The sequence below is a fragment of the Typopeltis vanoorti genome, chromosome 6 (assembly GCF_054136105.1).
Source record: "Typopeltis vanoorti isolate ZY-2024b chromosome 6, IOZ_Tvanoo_1.0, whole genome shotgun sequence".
In the NCBI taxonomy this organism is placed as follows: Eukaryota; Metazoa; Arthropoda; class Arachnida; order Uropygi; family Thelyphonidae; genus Typopeltis; species Typopeltis vanoorti.
In genome coordinates, this window is record NC_143554.1 from 76,546,784 (window position 1) to 76,563,932 (window position 17,149).

The 17,149-nt window shown below is 35.0% G+C and overlaps 2 protein-coding genes across 2 annotated transcripts in view; one reads left to right on the top strand and one right to left on the bottom strand.

The window, feature by feature from the left end:
- The window catches only part of Nmt (N-myristoyl transferase), a 182,924-nt gene that overhangs the window by 152,209 nt on the left and 13,566 nt on the right, over positions 1 to 17,149 (top strand). The window contains exons 11-12 of the mRNA XM_090393987.1: positions 10,385 to 10,549; positions 14,526 to 14,663. Of these exons, the coding sequence (XP_090250113.1) occupies positions 10,385 to 10,549; positions 14,526 to 14,663 (303 nt within the window). The remainder of the gene's footprint in view (positions 1 to 10,384; positions 10,550 to 14,525; positions 14,664 to 17,149) is intronic.
- Positions 1,837 to 17,149, bottom strand: part of LOC150105593 (S1 RNA-binding domain-containing protein 1) — a 425,600-nt gene continuing 410,287 nt past the window's right edge. Inside the window, exon 22 of the mRNA XM_090394265.1 lies at positions 1,837 to 2,203. The gene's annotated coding sequence lies outside the window, so the exon portion shown is untranslated. The remainder of the gene's footprint in view (positions 2,204 to 17,149) is intronic.

The following is a 17,149-nucleotide window of genomic DNA, read 5'->3' on the forward strand; positions in this document are numbered from 1 at the left end:
CGAAGAATGCTTATTTGCGGAGGTCTAGAGAGTCATTTTGCTTATCATAGAATATATGCTTATAAGATAAAAACTAAAACTGTTCAAACGACTCTTGATAACTTTTTTTTTGATAAAAAAAAAAAAATTGCAGTAACTAATGTAGGTACAAGCATTTATTAAACATTTACTTTGCATTCATTTTTTATCTTTCCTAAAAGAGTACCATATAAATGGAATTATTAATGCAGTAATCGATCATGGGCAAAATTGTAATTTTTACTGTTGATTGTTATATTTGATTAATGCAATTTTAATATACGCTGTAACATCGAGGGATCAATTAATTGCGTTAATCAAGGAATACCTATATATATATATATATATATATATATATATATTCCTATTCTATCCCCTCAGCCACATGGCTGGTGGGGGTAACTATATGCTACCATACTAGGGAAATGACTATGAGCAAGGTGGTTTCCCGTTGCCCTCCTTGCTGTACTATATCCTATGACTGTATCCTGTATGTTCACAGGGCTGGTTTGCCTGCTTGCGAGATGAAAACCCCCAGATAAACTGGTGGGGGAAAAAACCCTGCTGTCCATGCCCAAGACTGGCTAACTTGGCTATGGCTGAGGAAGATCCTTAAGCTCTTCACACCGTCAATGGGAATCAAACCTAGGACACTCCTTCCCCAGGCATATGGTTGCGAAGCACAAAGCCACTAGGCTAACTGCGCGGACACACACACACACCACCACCACCACCATACTTTGCATTTTAGGCTGAATACCATTTACTACAGCTACCTTTTCAGATTTTTGATGGCTTAGTCACAAAATGCTGCAGGATGACCAAAGTAACCATATGAACAATATCAGATTATCGAAAAGATTTTTTTTCAGCTCTAACTGGTGCTCTGACTATTGCAGTGACAAATTTGAGAAGTGGAAAGAAAAGAATTATATTATTATATTAAAATAAAATTTTAAAAAATTAAAAATAAATTACATTTCTGTAGTAAAAATTAATTCACTCTACAAATGATTTTTTTTTTAGCATACTTTCAGTTGTTCTTATTGTGAGAATTTGTTACATAGGTGTTTGCTATAGTGAAAGCCTATTAATTAAGCATAAATTATATATAACTTGTTTACTGGGATGGTGCTACTTTTTTGGTTGTAATTTTAACTATAACATAATAGCCAGATGTTAATTAGAGGAAATGGGCTATTTATATAGAGAATCTGGTAAATAGAGTAAAAGTTATTATTATTATATGGGCATCTCCATGGTGTCCAAAGACTCATTGCGGGAGACCCAATCTATTCATGCAATCTATCATACCTCTCCTTTAACCCATTAACAGACAAAGCACTCATAACTGACTGACTCTGGCAACCTGTTCCACTCATTCACCACTCTCCAAGCAAAAAATCTAGTCCTCACACCCTTACTGACCAAGTGCTGAATCATTTCCCCTGCATCTATCCTATAAAACTCTTTAAGCAAGTTAAATGTTTCTGTCATATCCCTTCTTTTTCTCCTATCAACCAACTTCTGCGATCCACACACCTTCAATCTACCCTCATAGGGAACATTCCCCAGGTCACTCACCATCTTGGTCACCTGGCTCTGAATCCTTTCCACCACTTCTTCATCCTCAGTGTGTGTGTGTGTGAGTGAGTGAGTGAGGGGGGGGGATTTCCTTTTATAGCTTTTGTACAACTAGATATTTATATATATATATATCTCCATATAGATATTATGTTATAATAATATTATTTTTTATTATCAGTAAGTCTTACAATCACACCAAATTTTGTATTGTTTATTTTCATGATAATTTAAAACAATAAATGCTTGGTTGAGTATTACAGGGAACTCTTGTTACAGCAAAGTCATAAGCACTTCAGGAACAGTTTGTTACAGTGGGTAGCTTGCTGTGAATTTCCTTTAGAGTTACATTATGCTTATACAGGCTTCGATTGGAACTTTCTTTCATTTCATTACAACGAGTGTATTTTTTATAATCATAATATCCTTAGCAGTGCTGCTTTTATTTTGATTTGTTATAACCACTATAACATCCCCCTTATAGGTTTGAATCCCATATAGAAAAGAAATAACTCTTTTTTTTCTTTTTTTCAACAAAAATCTGTTGCTCTTTCAGGATATAAGTAACCAGTTAACAGCATTTGCTCTTTTGTGCACCCATCTACAAAAAAAAAAAAAAAAAAAAAAAAAAAAAGTAAATGTTATCTATAGTAATCATGTGTTATTATCTGAATCCATCACTCTTTTTCCTATACATAAATGACCTCCTTTCAATCACCACTACCACAGCTTTGCTGACAGTACTACACTCTGTGACTAGTGCTTTTAAACACTGATCTTCATATTATCATTCATTGGGGGAGGACAATCTTGGTCACCTTGAGTACCATCAAAATGCAGTCGCCTTTTCTCTTGCAAAGAGATACAAAAATTGCCAAACTAGATTAGATCTCTTTCTTTTTAGGCTGACATTTTGGCCCAGTCTCTCCTGACAGAAACACAACACATTAATCCTCTCCAAGTGAGGAACCTATTCATGGTAGAGGGTACTGTGATGGTATCACTCTTCCTCTTTTGAGTTTTTTTTTTTTTTTTTTACTTGTCTATCTTCTAGACCACCATCGCTGAGATCCAGTACCCTGCTGCCACGTCACACTGATTGACCTGTGAACAAGGTCATAATGTAGTGTGACAATGTGAAAGGGAGAGGGTCTTGTGTAATTTCATCCCTGCTTCTCAAGATGGGCAGTTCTGGATGGCTCAACCAAGATCATTTGGCTAGTGAGTTAGGCCTCCAAGGATCAGTGGTGTTACACTAAGTCTCCTTCCCAATCATGGACAGGGTCCAAGACTCGGTATAGTGTCCGGGTAACATTGCATCTAGTTTTCCACTTCTGAGTACATTTATAGCTTGCTGGATAGTGAGCATCCATATATGGCTTCATGGTATGTAGAGATTCTGTCACCAACTCAAAAAATCTCCTTGAATATGAATTCTTCATCCTCACAAAGTACACCTACCATAGATACATCATTTCATAAGAGTAAAAAAGGTGTCTAACACACACACACACATAAATATACCATTGTTTCTCATATCCATACAACAGGTGAAAAGCGACTAGGGAAAATGCCGCCCTTCTTTATTCAGAAAGGTTTAGGATTGGCAGGGTCTCCCAAAATAGTTAATGTTCCAATGATATTCTTGTTGAAACATCATATCAGCAACATCCAGAAAAACTACTGCAAGCAACCTCAGAACCTCAGTGGAGGGGGGGGGGGGTAATATCTCATGAACACCAAATTATTCTAGCAATGTGATATCAAACTGGAATCGCTTTGATGTTCAGATTCTTATGTTTGGAGCTTAAAGTCAAGGAACGATAGATATGAAGTACATCCTGATATGTAGGGGATGGTCACCTGTTTTTCTGACCAGGAATACCATCCTTACTTTCGACACATCCAATCTACCATGGGTAAAAGCAGAATATCTCAACTATCCTGTTAGATTCTGTATCCATGCTCCATTGAGATGTTTTAAATGTCAGAAATGCATGCTCAAACTGCCTGTTGTGGTTCTGTTATCTGCATCTGATGTGGCAGTAAAGAGCATGATAATAAATTTGTTCTTCAAAGACATTTCACTGTGCAATTGTGAGGGAGATCATCTAATCTCCATAATTTGTCATTTCAGACAAATTATGGAGACTACAACCATGTTAGAAATAATTACTTTCATTTCCTGATGTTTCAACCTTATATTAAGGTCATTATCTGGAGTATTTTTCAACCTTCATATTAAGGTCATCATCCTCTTAACACACACAGAGAGACAAGCTATATTACATTTCAAACAGTATGCCAAAGAAACAATGATTTGATCAATGGTTATTCTGCTGCCCTGACCTCTAATGGAAAAAAATAAATAAATAAAATGACTACATCAAAGCTATATTCTATTTATAACATCATCATAGAACAATTTCATATAGATAGTTTTATTATTACAACAAAAGTGTTAAGATCCTGGATTATGTACAGTTCTATTTATAATTAACTCTTAGGCTGAAAGGTTATGTGGATGGAATGTGTGCCTTCCATATTCTTGGGATTTTTAGACCATCATTATTCTTAAGATTAGAGTGGTTGATAAGAATTTCACAGGCCTCCTTAAATTTATGTTCATACCACGTTTTGGTGGGATGTAAACAACAGGTACCTTTCCAGTCAATTCTCTATAGAGTATTCAGACATGTTTAGAAAGACTGGATTTACCATAGTTATTAAATTTAATGTGCCATTTAAGTTTCTTTTTTCTGATAGGAATTGTGCATCCTTTTTCATCTATAGATGGCAAATTACAGGTGCAATGAATACAGTATACTCCAGGATTTATATTCGTGGGCTTTTAATAATAGGTTCATGTTTTCAACCGAAAAAACCACTTGTGTGCACTTCTGAAAATTCAGTTTTCAGAAGTGGACACAAGTGTTTCACCCATTCTTAACCCAAGTTTCAGACTTGGGTTAAGAATGGGTGAAACTGTTGTCCTGGTAGTACCAGAAGCCAAGTTCTTAGGACTCATTTTTGACAGAAAGCTTACATTCATTGCATATTTGTCAACTAAGGGAAAGGTGTAAGAGAATATTTGATATCCTTTGTACTCCTCTCTACAAAACAGTTTGCCAATTGACATTCCTTGCTTTGGATTTATCATACACTTGTTCACTCAAAGCTTGATTATGGGTCTGAAGTCTATAATTCTACTTCCTTGCAGTCATTAGTTTGTATGCATCACCAAGGTGTAAAAATAGCTACTGGCAGATTTCATACATCACCCATTCATTTTTTTTTATGTCGAAACAGTTGAATGCTCTATCACTTTAATGGAAACAGTTTCCTCTTAACTATGCCCTAGAAATAGTATTTTTCCTGAATGACTACTATTTTTGCCCTGCATTAGAAATTCCAATATTATACAAATTTCATAAGCATTTGGTGTGCATATGAAAGAACTTATGCAAACTGTTGACATGAATGTTGACACTATTACCTGCATAGAACATGATAGTATTCCTCTATGATAGGTTTGTGTCCCTTCATGCAGCCTGTAACTCTGCAAACCAAGGAAGCTGCAAGCTCTATCCTCAGTCTGCCAGCAGCTGTTCAGTGAGCACTCTGATTTCTTATTTGTCTCTATCCTGCTGGTTTGAGATCTGAGACTTTTGTTGGTTGTGCTGTTTTTTATGACCACCTTGTCTCTAGTCAGATTTCACTTGAATGCAGTAATTATACTGCTGATCTGCATAGCATCCCACTTGTGCTTGTACACATAAAAGAAAATTGCTACCAAAATGTATGCTATATACAGATTTATCGAGTTCTTTACAGGACATCTCCTCTCCTGTGTCCGATCCACATCCATTGCTTTATAATGTTTTACAGTTGTATCAAATGAAGACCCTTAATTTTGATGTTCAGTTGTGTCAGATACCAAGCCACAATGGAATCAAGGAAATGCGACAGACTACAGACACACCTTCTAGGTCAGCTTGTGCTTTTCTCCATGCACTGTTTGTTTGTCAGTCACCTATATTGACTATAGACAGTAAAAGCAAAGTTAATCAGTGGCAGTCATCCTTACAGGAAGCATCAACCAATAAATCAACAATTAAGCATGAATTCAAACAGTGCCAATCTATTCTGTGTAGAAATAGAAGATAAGAAGTTAAGCTAATATTCACTCATCTTACATATTCTGATCTTTTGAGGGCTAATGAGCCACATATATGTGAACAATGTTGCATTTGTGATGAATGTTTTTTTTTTGACCACTATATACTACATAAGATCACATAAAAATTGGGTTTAATAGGTCGGAGATTTGTTTGTATCAAAATCTCCGCCCTATTAAACCCAATTTATTTTTATGTGATCTTATGAATGTAACATTTGTCTTACCGTATGCCATGTTTTGATGGAGTGCCAGCACTTTTTACTAAGTTGGCTGAGCTAACCTATATGTTTGGGCAGATCTTATCAGACTCAAACAAACTGCATGAAGTTTTTAACTTTTCTGTTTTGCAAATAGTTAATTTATATAAATGAATTTGATCATAAATGCAATTTATGCATCGATATTCATTTAGTTAATTTTTAAAATTTGTTTTCTTCAACATGTTATTTACGTATTTAGCAAATATATATATATATATATATATATATATATATATATATATATATATATATATATTACCCTGTGTGCTGCTGTAATAATTATAATGCAAGTATGGCCTTTAATGTCCTCTGTGCCAATAAACCAGAAACCAACCAACCATCACATGATAGCTTCCCTCTAAAACACCTAATCAGCTTCTAACTTTATACAAATCTCATATCTTCCATAAAATACTGTATGGTAGTTTGGGGTGGTTCATCTAAAGCTTCTCTAAAATTTTTGATGTCTTGAGGAAAGTGATTCAGCTGATAGATAACCTCACTAACTCACTTCAATTTTTACACTGTTTTGGCTCTGTGTATTTTCTACAGGTACTTCCACGAATACTGCTCTACTGAACTAGCAACCATCATTCCTCTCCTTAATGTTGGGCCTGTTAAAACAAGAGCAGCACTTCAAGAAAAATTATTATTGCCATGCAAAATCAAATTATGAGAAGAAATTAGTTGATAGGCCAATGGGAATCCCAAAGCTCTTTTATTATGTGGCAAGTCAAGAGAAGAATGACTATGGAGGTGTTTATTATTTTTTTTATCATCACATCAGCTGCTCCAGTTATTTTTTAAATCAGTTAGCTTCACTATATAAGTTATATCTCTGTAAAGAGATTGTTTTTACACAGAGTGTTAAGTAATTTACACAAGAGTTCAATTTGATTGGTGCAAAGGACTTGTAACTATTTCTTTTAGAGACTCCAAAAAATTATTGACTCGAGACTACATAAAATATATATGTGTGTGTGTACACGCACGCGCGCGCGCGCACACACACACACACACACACACACACACACACACACATTTAATGAAACTAAAACATTATATACATCTTAAATAAAATTAACTGCAAAAATAACTGGATTCAAGGCCTACACTTTAGACATCTCCTTATCTTAAAAGAATAAAATCATTCACTTATTGACTCATTCTATAACTGGTTTGCTTAACATAATCATTTTTACAACAACAAATTTTTACAAACAGCGTGTTCATTAGAGTAAGTTTCTTTGTTAAGCCCTTTCTGACTACTTGTTCACTTCCATGGGATCGTTTTCAATTTCCTTATTGTGCATGTAGTTTTTACAATCCTGCTGTTTCACTAGAGTATAATTAATCTTACCTCGATGCAGTTCAATATGATGCACATCTCACCAAATTTTTTATCAGAGAAAGAAATCATTTCCTTTAACTATTTCATAAATAAAGGTATCATGCTAGAGCTCTTCATGTTAAGCTACTTTGCAGTTTTCTGATTTTACTAATTCTGTCACTTTTTCCAATAGAATGAATATGAGTAATACTCATACTCATATCTTCTTTTATTTACTAATCACTTGTTGACAGTCTCAACTCTTTCAGTTTAAAGATTCACAATGCTAACTTTCACAAAGGAATGTTAATAGAAGATTCCTTTCCGGAATCTTCTATTAACATTCTCCTGACTGTCACGTTTTCTTAAAAACTTTCTAAAAACAAGATTCTCTGGTCACTGTTCTCAAATTTCCATTCTCTGCCTACTTGATTTCCTCATTACCACAGTGCTGAACACACACTATCAACTGTCAATCACCCATCAATCTCCTCGGTGAGCATGTGTGCACTTCATGTAAATGGCAAGTGAGAAGTTAGGTAGTAATAGCTGACATGTTGTCTTTGTTAGCATAAAGAGAATATCTTCACAAAGAACAAAAGATATCTCATCACTTAACAATTATGAATTATAATAAAGAAGAATGAAATTATTACAACTATCAGAATATAGTAAGTACATCAAATCTCAAATGCTTTATATTTCATTTTAACCATAATAATATCAATAACGGACACATCGCAAGTGCTGATCATACGTGTTATGAAAACAAAACTAATAACATATTAGAATAGAGAAACAATTGAAAAAAGATTCATAATTTTTAATTATGATTATTTTTACAGAAGGATAACTACAAGAAGTGCTGATGGTAGCAATGTCACAAAAGCAGACAAAATAGCAGAGTTACTTAGTGACAACTTTGTAATGGTCTGTCATTCAAGTGAGGATACTGCTGTGACAGGAAGTGATGTCAGAATAGATGCTGATGAATTGGAATTGGACATTCTGTCTCTGTAACTACATTTGCTGTCAGCCAAATCTCACTAAATGCCAGTAACTTTTTTTTTTTGATCAGGTTATTACAACCAATGTCAAAAACTCCTCCCTCTTATTCCTGATACTTCTAGCATTAGTATACATGAACTGTAGGCCCCAAAGACTTACACCATGTATTGACTACCTGATTTGATTTTCTCACCTGAGAGAGTAGATTCTGCAGTTTTTCACACTCACTCACTCCCACCTGCATCAAGTATTGTAATAGTTTGTTTTTCTACTTTACTCCTCCATGCTTTCAGTGAACAAGAGCTTTCTTTAGATACCTAACTCTGAATCCATTTAAGTGCAATCCATCACCATTATATAAATTCTTCCATCTTTCCAATTCTATTCATAACTCAAATATTAAGGTATGCAGCCGAGATGCTCCAATTTGGCATAAGTGAGATATTGGAATGGAGGATATTATGCATCATCCATCCATATTTTATAGCCACATGTAGAAAGAAATTTAAGTGTCCATGTTTTGCGATAAAATATGGATGGATCTATAATATTATCCATAAAGTATCTTACTTAAAATGAATTTAAACCTCTCACCTCTATAGTTTAATATTTTATTTATATTGGGTTGTTGCAAATGAAATGGCCGATTTTAAGGACAATTGAAAAAGAAGAAGAATACCTGTTTAATCAAAGTAATCTCCAGCAGCATCAATGCATTGTTGCCAACATGTGGCAAGGTCATTTATACCACATTTGTAAAAATCAGTGTCTCTGGAAGTGATGAAGTCCTCCACTGCCCGATAAATTGATGCGTCATTGGCAAAGCATTTCTTGGACAAAAAATGGCTCAAGTGCTGGAAAAAATTGTAATCTGTTGGGGAAATGTCAGGAGAGTATGGAGGATGAGGCACAATTTTGTATCCCAAATTGTTGATTTGTTGTATGGTTGACACTGCCGTATGTAGTCGGGCATTATCCTGAAGCAATAGGACTCCATGTCTATTCACAAGTGCTGGTTGCTTAAGGCACAATTTGTCATGCATTTGCCATATATCTGTACAATATCGAGCTGCATTTATCGTTTCACCTCATGGAAGGAATGAGTAGTGAATAACACCAGCAGAAGACCACCATACAGTAAACATCTTCATTGGATGCAGAGGTGCCTTTGGAGTCCTTCCTGGAGCGTCTTTCACTCTCCCAACCACTGCGACAAACATGTACGATTGTCGTAGAATATCCACTTCTCATCCACAGTCACAATTCGTTGCAGGTACCTTTCTTCTTTACTTCTTAAAAGAGAAGAGCACACTTCCAAACGGCGTGCTTTATTTTCATCAGTGAGTTCGTGAGGCACCCACTTGTCGAGCTTCCTTACTTTTTCTATTATTGCCAAGTGCTGTGAAACAGTTGAGAGGTGTACATTTAGTGTCTGGGCGATCTCTCGTATAGTTTGTCGTGGATCTGATTCGATTAAATCCTTTAATTCATTTGAATCAATGGAGGAAAGACGATGGCCATAGGGTTCGTTTTGTAGCCTCAAATCTCCTGAGCGAAATTTTGCAAACCAATGGCGAGTGGATATCTCATTAGTTGTTCCTTCAACGAATACTTTATTGATGTTTTTTACTGCAGCCGCTGCAGAATTTCCCAATTTGAACTTGTAAAGGTTAGGGTAGGTTAGTCTGACATCAAGTCAATCATGGATTGACTTGATGTCGGTAGTATTCAATGTTTAATGCTCGTTGAATGAAACAAATACTACAATCGCATCACCCACGTGTGAAGCTGTCACATGACATAAAAAATTTGCATATACCTCAATGCTTTCTTTCTTCAGCAACCAGTAGAAACCTGACAGTCATTCAACAGCCATTTCATTTGCAACAACCCAATACATCCACCAAGAGATCACTCATGATAACTTTCTGACATAGATTAGCTATAGTTTTGAATGAATTTTTGTTTTCATATTTATAAATCACGATTTCTTTTATTTTTCAGAAAAATGGAGTCATTACTGACTTTGTCAGCTTTTATACCTTGCCTTCCACTGTAATGCACCATCCTGTACATAAAAGCCTCAAGGCAGCTTATGCCTTTTATAATGTGAGTGATGGTACACCTCTCAATGACCTCATGCAAGATGCTCTCATCATTGCAAAAAATGTAAGCTATTCTTTATATATAAAATGTTATTACTTTTCTTAATATAGTAGTTAATTGCTAAGTGAAGATAATAGTTCCAGTAGCAACTCAGTAAGCATATAAATTTTGGATTGTTCTATTTATACATGGCATTTATTATTACTGATTACTTATTCTACATTTAAACATTAAAATGATCACTCGTTTTATAGTAATGCATTTTGGGATAAGAACATTGCTAAGTTGATGTCTATTAAAGAGATTTTATTTGAAGCCTAATTGGTATAACTCTGAAATAGTTACTTTATTGCATTAAGATATCATGCTTGAATGACATCAGAAATCACATTGTGTCAACACTTTTCAATGGGAATTTCAATTTTTGTTTTAATTAGGAGCATTCCTGTGGAATCTTGAAATGGAGGGTGGGGGAAACATTATTTGTGTGCCAGACCATTTCTATGTTTTGCAACAGCACTCCAAGGTTGAAGCCTCTAGCTAAAAGAGTAGTGAGGTAATGGAAATTTTCAAGATGGATCCATTAATATAAGCAAAAATTAAGCTCTGTGCACTGGAGTCTTAAATGGATGTGGCACCTCATAGGACTGGACAGAACTGTCTACTGATGGAACAGTTGAGCCTAGACTAGGATCAGGGCCTTTTCATGGACTGCTTCGTCACCTCTGCAGAGTGCCACATGGTCTGTCTGGTGTTTGTTCCAGCTGTCAACTACTGCTGACTCAGGGCTGGCACAGATTAGTGGGGTTCATCTGTCTAATTAAAACAAAGCATTGCAATGGCCATTGTGAGGTGTTGATGAAATGTCTTTTTTCCCAGTACTCTGAATGTGTAAGTGAAAGAATATTGGTCAACCGGTGGGTGTAATAACTACACATCTGTAATGAGGATATAAGTAGTATAATAATAATATGGAAGGCATGTGCAATCACTGATCCTGAGAAAATTATTGAAATACCAAACTACCAAATGATATAAGCCTGCTGTACAAGATATTGACAGACCATGCCTCATTCAGTTCAGAGCACTGGGGCAGATGAATGCAGAGAGGGAAAGTACTGACACTTCAGATGCCATGCCAGGGTCTACTGACAATAATTGCAAACCCTGTAGTTTGCAGTTTGGAACATTAGAGTACTTATAATGATCAATTGTAGAATTTTTTTTTTATTTGGTTACAAAGTAAATTTTATTTGAGCATGATTTCTCATAGTAATGATGCTAATTACAGAAGAACCTCAGGTTCAGACACTTGGTTGAACAACCAAGTGTCTGAACCTGACACTTGTGCTTGGTTGAACAACTAGTGGTGCAAAGCTACCGTGTGTGAGATTATGATTAAATTCTGTAAGTCAGAATCCCATTTAGCTACTGCATTGGTATCATTTGTGCCTTGCATGTGAAAGGCAGCACAGCCAGTGTTGCTTTCTTACTGTTACAGTGAAATTGCTTGGATGATGAGACCACCATTCTGGTGGTCTCATCATCCAAGCAATTAAGCAATATTAAGGCAGCCATTGAGACTATGCAGATGCTGCTTCCAATGATGCACCATTCAGATGTGTTGTGTGTATACCATATTGTTCACAGGTGGACTTAGATACCGATCTGGGTGTTGTGCTCAGAAGAGCAAGTACTATAGTGCAATCTATTGAGACTTGTCCTGTGACTGGTATTTTATCCTGCCTTTAAATTTGTTCTTAGATTTTAATGACAAAATCAGGAAAAAAACAAGATTATGTTTACAGTACATATGCAAAAAAAAAAGCTCAAGTCATACAAGAATGCTGAATTAGAAAATTCAAGTTATTGTGAGTCAGTAATCATTTCATTAGTTGTTATTCTTTTAGGCTCTTAGTTTCATTATTTAAAATTATTATATTGATTGAAAAAGTTTTGCTTCTCTCCTTATATCTAGAAATGTAAATTTTTAATTTAGTGAATTTCATTAATTGATGATTATTTGTGCTGTTTCCAATATCAAGTGAACATTCAGAGGGAAGATTGTCTCAGTAACTATTTTATTAAATCTATAAAATTCTCAACAGTACACATAGATCCTGAATAAACTGATACCACAGCAGCATATATGCAAAGTCATCATTAGTGGTTGAGCACATAATAGCTAATAACATACAAGATGGCTGCAGTGCTTCTATTCTCTGAAGAAATCTTGGTTGCTGAATGCCACATTCTTTGTAGTTTAATTCCATCATTTCCTTTTATCCATTAGTAAAATGTCTTAGCATTTCAAGAAATTATAAAAAAAATCAAAAGGATTAAAATATTGGTCAGTATATAGATACAGTCTACTGTCTGTCCACAGTTGAGAGAACAGTAGCTGGCAGAATGCCAAGAAGAGTCAATTCATGTTGAAAGTGACCAAAGAAAATGGGAATGTACGAATTCGTCACCAACATGCGAAATCGCATATTTTCTTGTCTGCCACTGTACTAGCTTGATATTTATTTCATATTTATTTGTATGATGGATCCAGTATCCTCAACAGGTTCTGGTGTTAACCCTTGCATAAAGAATATTGCAAAACATGTAAGTGAAATTGCAGGCTTATCAGAGTTGACTATTAAAAGAATCCATAGAGAATCAAAAGGTGAAAATAAGCCAAAATTTAAATCTCCTAAAAACTACCAAGAAAGAAAACCATTGAAAATGTAGCTTTGAATGATTTTGATGTAGGCATTAAGGAAGAACTATTCACAAATTTTACGTGGTCGAGAAAAAAGTGCCAACTGTTCCTAAATTGATTCCTGTGCTGAAAGAAAAAATGAATTTTCCTTGGAAAAGAGAAACTTTAAGGGAAATACTTCATAAAATCAGATTTTATTTTAAAAAGTCACAGAATAAAAGGAAACTTACCATGGAGCAAAGTGACATAGTTTTATTGGTGTTTGAGAGAGGAGAAAAGACTGATTGTACATCTAAATAAAACTTGGATTGACAGTAATTTAACATTTTGGAAAATGTTGGCAATCTAAAGAAGAATATGGAGTGTTACAAACTGGAAATGCCCCGTGGCGCATAATAATTTTACATGCAGGTGGAGAAATGGATTTTTTACCAAATTCAAATTTACTTTACAAAGCCAATTCAATAATTGGAAATTACCATGGACAAATGAATTCTACAATCTTCGAAAAGTGGGCAGAGGAAAAGCTGATTTCAAACCTTCCTAAAAATGCAGTTGTTATAATTGATGATGCTCCACATCACTCAATCCAATTAAACAAAGTTCCAAATTCTAATAAGAAGCACGTCCTTATGGATTGGCTCTCCACAAATAACATTTCTCATTCTCCAGATATGCGAAAAATTGAATTGCTCAACTTGGTCAAAAGAAACTTGCCCAAAACTAAACTATTTATATTCAGAGTTTTGAGACTACCACCATAACATGATATTAATGCTATTGAGTATGTTTTGGCAGAAGCAAAGAATTTTTTCATAATTGCAACAGGGATATTCATATGTCAAATCTTTTTAAGTTTTCAGAACAGGCAATTAAAAGAATTACAGTTCAAAACTGAGTAAAATATTGCTTGTGTCGCCTCATTGGAAAATATGTATTGGAACAGAAATGGAATTATCGAAGAATTGTGCAAACCTTTTTTTTTTTTCATGTTTTTGCTAGTGCAGACACTAGAAAATTTCCTGTTAACTAACTAGGGTCATCAGTGAAAATACCATAAATTCAGAATTTTTAACAACTGTATGTGTTTAATTTGTGCAGTGTATATCCATGTTCCTGTTCACGAATAAGCTGACAACATGGATCTTAAGCAACATTTCAGTTTTAGAATATCAGCAGCATTGTTCATTGAGTTCAAATTTCATTCAATTTTGGGAACAGTTTATTTTCTGAAATTTAATGGAACTTGTGTATAGTATACATTCCAAATTTCACTTGAATCTTTAATAACCAAAAGTGCTTTTTCTTTTTTTTTTGCTTCTTATTTTATAGGCAGGTTATGATGTTTTCAATGCACTCGATTTAATGGACAATAAGGAGTTTCTAGAAAAATTAAAATTTGGCATTGGTGATGGCAACTTACAATATTACTTGTATAATTGGAGGTGTCCAGCAATGCCTCCAAATAAAGTAAGCATTTTCTGTGTAATGCATTAATAGTTAATAATTACAATTTTCCATAGTTATTGGTAACATAATATTTCAGATATTGCATTGTAATTTTAGAAATAAAAATGCTTAAGAGTAATAGAAGATTTGTCAGTGGGGGGGGGGGTGCTTAGAATGTGAGAATCTTTATTTGCATATAAGAACCTGAATTCTCTTCTCCCTACTATAAGATGCAAAATGTCACACATGGTATGTTTCTGTCATACTGTCTTTTTTTCAGAGAAGATATACAGGTAACTCTTGTATAACGTGGTACTTATACATTATATTCGATATAATGCGGTCTACAAATTGTAGTAACCCTTTATCTTTTCATATATTTTTCACCACGTGACTTAAAAATCAAATTTTATGTTTGTTAAATTTGCGTCTGCCATATCGCACATGTAGTTATAAGTAGGGGATAATACCCTTTAGCATGCTGCATGTTCGTCAATTGTTTACCGTATAAAGGGTTACTACAATTTTTATAGTAATGGCCATATAGAGGGTTTTTGCGACATCGTTGAAAACGAAATTAGTGAATTAATTGATGGGGAATATATTTAAATTAGGAGGAACTTGTACAGTTAATAGATGACGTCAAACCAAATAGCGGGGAAGATTCTGATTGTGATGAATCCGTTAAAGAAATTAGCAGAAGGATTGGACTTGGCAAGAAAGTTAGGAAGTTATTTTACGGATAATGATCCCTCAATTGAGTGCTCCGGAAAATTCATGAGACAATTGGAAATTTGTTTAGCTCCATATTATGAACAGTAGTGGTAAGCAAGGTCTTATTACTGACTTCTTGATAACTAAACCGGCCAAAGTATGCAATGAGAATTATACAAATGATGTCCAAGTGATGATGATGATGATTAAAATATGCACTTTATTTTGCCTAAAACATTTATGCATTGTGGACAATAAAGTTTACGTACAATTTGTATTTTTATAAGTTTATACATTTTCTTAACTTAACTGAATTAAATAAAAATATTTTTTGTTGGATATGTCTGTTATTTATATAATTAAAAAAAAAGAAAAAATGATTTCGAAACATAACCCTACTTTTTCTATGTGATCTGAGTCTCGTATAACACGATTTATATAATGCAGCATTTCTGTGGAATCTAACATCCACATTATACGAGGGTTACCTGTATTTCTCAAATTTTGAAGAGCACATTCCTTCAATCTGACCTTGTATGCACATTTCCATAGGACAAGTTAATCACTGTTGGATCTTTATGATGACCTCCATATTTCCAAAGTTATCTTCATCTGCATTCCATGGTCATGTATTCAAATCTCTTATCCACAATTTTTTATTAGTTTGTAACTGAATATTACCCTCTAGATCAGTATTTTTAATCCATTTCTATAAATTGTACCCTTTGTTTTTAAAATAGCTGTTTTTAAATACTAACATTTGTTTTGTTCCATAACTAACATTTTGCATTTTCTTTACTTTACTTGTTTTTCTGCCATTACTGATTATTTTTCGTGTACCCCCGAACGGCCCAGCACGTACCACCGGTTGGGAACCGATGCTCTAGATCATCTATATCACCTTCTGATACCATTAGTCAGCCACCTCTCCTTTCCAGTCACAAGTGCCAGTTTTGCATACTCATCCCTTTGAGTTTGTGTAATAGCCTCCTGTGTTGAATCATGTCAACTGCTCTTTATGAGAGAGAATATTTGATCTAGTAATAGTCAGCCATCTCTCCTATCAGTCACAAGTGCCAATTTTACATAGCCCCCTGTGTTGAATCATATAATTGCCTTGACAGATAACCGCCATGATAACTACCAGAACCTGCTCGTGACAAGAGAGAATATTAGATCTAGTAATAGTATCTGAGAATATGTACACTGCTTGGAATGAAGCCAACAGATAACCCCCCATGGGCAGTGTGCATTATGCCATGTAACAAATCCAAGTGTTTGTAGTTAGTACAAATTGGAGAAATACGATACTCCCATTTCAGTGCAACTGTGTCCTGGTCAAATGGTTTGAAAGAGGCATTGTGATAGGAGGCCATGCTGCAGGCCTATCTGTTTGGCAAATTGTTGACAAATTGGGCCATCCCAGGTCAACAATCAGTGCTACCACACTAAGATGGAAATGAAGGGGGAAGTCATCTGCAAGTGCCACCTGCAGTAGACTACTCACCACATACACTGAATATAACTGTAGGGTGTTATGAAGGATAATACATAAAACCACCATTCATTGGCTGAGATGGTGAATGTAGAGTTCTGGGCTTCCACTGGAACACAAATCTGCACAAAAACATTCAGAAATGAGACTCATAACAAGAGTATGTATAGTGGGACATTGACTCTTGTAAAGCTGTGTTATGGTGTGACAAATCATGCTACACCCTCTACCGAGAAGGTGGATGGGTGGGGCAGATACCTGGTGAACATCTCTTACCAGTGTGTGTGTACCTTCAGCT